Source organism: Coffea arabica, chromosome 2e (assembly GCF_036785885.1).
Source record: "Coffea arabica cultivar ET-39 chromosome 2e, Coffea Arabica ET-39 HiFi, whole genome shotgun sequence".
Taxonomy (NCBI): domain Eukaryota; kingdom Viridiplantae; phylum Streptophyta; class Magnoliopsida; order Gentianales; family Rubiaceae; genus Coffea; species Coffea arabica.
Window position 1 is genome coordinate 21,577,356 of NC_092313.1, and position 3,779 is coordinate 21,581,134.

The 3,779-nt window shown below is 37.8% G+C and overlaps 1 protein-coding gene across 1 annotated transcript; it reads right to left on the reverse strand.

The window, feature by feature from the left end:
- On the reverse strand, positions 1 to 2,525 carry LOC140036886 (uncharacterized). Its single transcript, XM_072079935.1, has 3 exons — positions 2,108 to 2,525; positions 1,641 to 1,909; positions 1 to 992 (listed from the first exon to the last, which is right to left on the reverse strand). The coding sequence occupies exons 1-3, from the start codon at positions 2,316 to 2,318 to the stop codon at positions 309 to 311; spliced, it is 1,164 nt and encodes a 387-aa protein (XP_071936036.1). The 5' UTR covers positions 2,319 to 2,525; the 3' UTR covers positions 1 to 308.
- Positions 2,526 to 3,779: the final 1,254 nt, after the last annotated feature.

Here is a 3,779-nt window from a genome sequence, read left to right on the forward strand (position 1 = left end):
TTTCAAACCCCAAAAGACAAATGGTTTTCTTGACTTATAAAATTTTAGGCACAACTACACATGATAATAAAAACCTAACATATGGTAGATCATAATTCTTACAATGATCAAGTCAATAATTCAGCTAAACCGAAAATCTAACAAGATGATACATCATACTACTACCACTACTACTACTACTCCTCCTCCTCCCCATCAGCCATTTGTGAAATCTAAACAGTATTTTCAGGAAATCAAGAAGCTCCACATTAGAAAAATACACATAATAAATGTATTAATGTATGTAGACGAATTTCACAGATTATTCGTTACTTGAATGGACTGTTGTTGAAGTCTTTGCTTGCCTCATTGATTGAGTTCCAATCCCACAATCTATCCGTGAAGGCAGCCTGAAGAGGGCCCGGAAGCATGTTAAGAGCTAAGGACTGTTGTACTTGTGGCTGCAGAGAAGAGAATTGTGAGGGATGGTTCGGATTATTATGATACTGCTGCTGGTGCTGACTCATTGAAGCTTGCTGAAAGTTCACTAATCTGTGAAGATCATCGAGAGTAGTGTTCACTGTTGGAACGAAAGAAGATCCGGCGAAAATAGTGGTGCAGTCAGGGGCTAAAGTAGTAGAACATAGTTGCTTTGGTTGGTGAAGCATAACCCTATCATCTTCTACAACTGATGATGGAGCTCCAACGGAAAGCGTAGTGGTCATTGGAGCTAAAGACATGAAGGTGTTGTGCTTTGAAAGCCCGAGAGATGTGCCAATATCAGTGCAACTACTTCCACTTGTTTCGCTTAATTTCTCGTCGAGTTGTTGAGGATTTCCAACAAAAGCTTGGAACCTTTCCATGGAAGCATGATTTGTTGCTTCTTGGCTTTTCTTAGCTGATGAAGAAGTCGTTCCTCTTGATGATGAAGCTCTTGTTGGGAGAGAACGAGGGAGAGATGGATGGTCTTCGACTCCAGCTCTCTTGTAGACGCGGCAAAGCGAAATCTCAGCCTGGAAAAGATGATCAGATGTTTGGATTTTGTTTGAATTGGATGTAACATAAAATTGAAGAGATTAAGATGTTCCTGAAAGCATTGTTTCATGGATTGCAGTTATGAGCCCTATCATGAAAATTTATGGCAAAGCACATTAAAATGTAGTGAATTTAAATTTTCATGCATGTTTTGTGTGATATATATTAAAGAACTCAATAAATAAGAACAAAACTCGAAACTCATTAATTTGTCAGTTGGTGTTGTGTTTTCATTTTCTTTTTGCCCCATTTGGGGGCCATCTTGCACCGTTGTACGAATTGAGACCCTCAAGAAAAAGCCAAAAACTCGAAACTTTTTATCAGAAGAGAGAACGAAGAGTTCTTTTGCAAAGATGAGATTTGATTAACTTCTCAGTAAGACTAGGTTTCAAGAACAGAACTTGGAAAAGCAAATCAATTACTGGTACTGCCCTGATATCATTTTCCGAGTGAACCATTCTGTAAAAATGTAACTTGAACATCTAAAGCATTAACTAGACTGAAGAAAACCCTCATCAAGAACTTAAGCAAAGTCAAATAGGATTCCTCCATTTTGCAGTTTAGATTCATGATTCTTTTTTTTTTTGGAAGTCAATGAATTAAGGATTTAAGACTCTCTAATCTACCTTTTGCAGGCGCTCAGTTTCATGCTGTGGCAAACGGTATTCATTCATGATCCAGCTAGTTCGGATGCCTTTTGGAGCTTTCCCGGAATAGAAAACAAGGGTCTTCTTCAGCCCAATTGACCGGAAATTCTCTGTTCGGATCATTCTATCAGCTCCTGTAGCCTTCCAATAACCTGAAGTCGTCACTCGGTTTGGCCGATCTCCATTTCTATATTTTCTATCTCTTGGCACATAGAAAAACCATTCCTTCTCTCCAATTGCTGCCAAAGCTGTAGGGTCAAAACAAAGGGGAAAAAAAATCTTACTCGCACTGATTTCACATGACAGTATACTTTATGTGAAATCATCATTTCGTAGCCATATATAGATGAAAGGAACAAAAAAGGGTGGTGGGGTGGGGATTGAAAAGCAAAAACCTGCCAAAGATTCGATCTAGAAAAGAAACAACGAAAAAGTTAGTATGGTACCAGGAAGTTCCCAAGGGTCGTAGCGATAAAGATCAAGAAAAGTGATGAGCTCGACATTGAAACGCTTGCCCTCGACCTTACGGCGAAGGTAGAACTCTATAAGTTCCTCTTCAGTAGGGTGGAATCGGAAGCCCGGCATAACCATATCATGATCATGCTCATGCTCATCTTTGTTGTTGTTTTCTTGGCTCATGGTGGCTGCAATTGCCATAAACTATTAATGATACTAACTTGTAATTGAGGTCATCAGCTATATATATAATTGCCTCTTATGCAGCTAAGTTGTAAATGGAGTTATTGTACGACAAGGAAAGAGGGTGGTGCAAACTGTGGACAGGAAGATAAAGAGAGAGAGAGGTTAAAAACTTGAAAAATTTAGTACACATGAAGTTAAAAAGACTTGAAAGAGTGTAGTCTTGGTCAGTGTATAATTGTAATTGTATCTCTCTAGATAGAAGAAGAGAAGAAGGAAATAGAAAGGAGAGATTGGTGCGGTTAATAGAAAGATCTACATAGCTTCCAGGCCCTACAATATAAGATGTTACGTTAAGGTGTTTAAGGTGAGAAAAGGACATCACAGAAAGAGGACAGGGTGGCCACAGCCCTCTTAGCGGTGGGTTTGGAGCTTTCTTTGTTCAACCATAAATTCTGGTCATTTGTGTAACTTCTTTTCTTGATCTTTAGGTAAAATTCCCCCCAAAAAAAATTCTGCTTTTTTAACTTAACCAAATCCTACAAATTCTCATTGTTCACTCTCAAGCGCTCTATGATCACTATTGCCGCCAATATCACCTTTTGAAGCTAAGCTAAAGCAGCCAATTTGGGGCAATTTCAAGTGGTAAGGAACTCTTCAACACTCCCCAAGAGTTTGAGAGTTTGATTCCCCTTGCCATTCTAAAGTTGCAAGCAGCATATCAAGTTACCACCAAACTACACATAAAGATACAGGTGCAAGGATTTGACCTGTAGAAAAATCTAAAAAGTGTATAGTGACGCACCTTTTTGGTTTCTCTTCCTCTGTAACTTCCTTCATATGGTGATTTGCCCTAGCACTTCAAATCCCAAATTCGTTAAATAACCCCTCACTATAAGAACTCAACAAGTATATGTTATACATATTGGTACGTGTGCGTGTTTGTAAACATTTATACAACCTATATCCTATTCTTTGAATTTTTCTTTAATTAAATGCCGTTGCCAGAATAACTCAAAAGTTCATAAATATGTAAGAACTAATTAAACTCGCATACCTAGCAGCAGTTAAGATACTGTACCATAAATTAGGCCAAGGCTAGCTTGCAACCTGTAAAAGTATATTGTAGGATTGATCAAAGAATTCGACAGTGGAAACTTCGTAAGATCATAAAGTTCTGGACGAAATTTAATAATTTCACATAGTTTACCTGTTCTTTTACTGCTTTTGATACTGACAAAAGGTGAAAGGATTTGAATTTTTTTTTCATTGTGGTTTTACACATTTATGTTATGTGATAAAACGTGTCAGAGAGGGTGGAATGGTTTGATCATTTGGGAGAATTTTCAATTTAGTATCCAATCCCAAGTGATCACTGTGAAGGATAACTTTGAAAGATCCAGAGCTTGAGAAAGATGTCAAAAAGACAGGTCTAACTATCAAAACTAATATATTCACATCCATTCCTAATTAAGATAG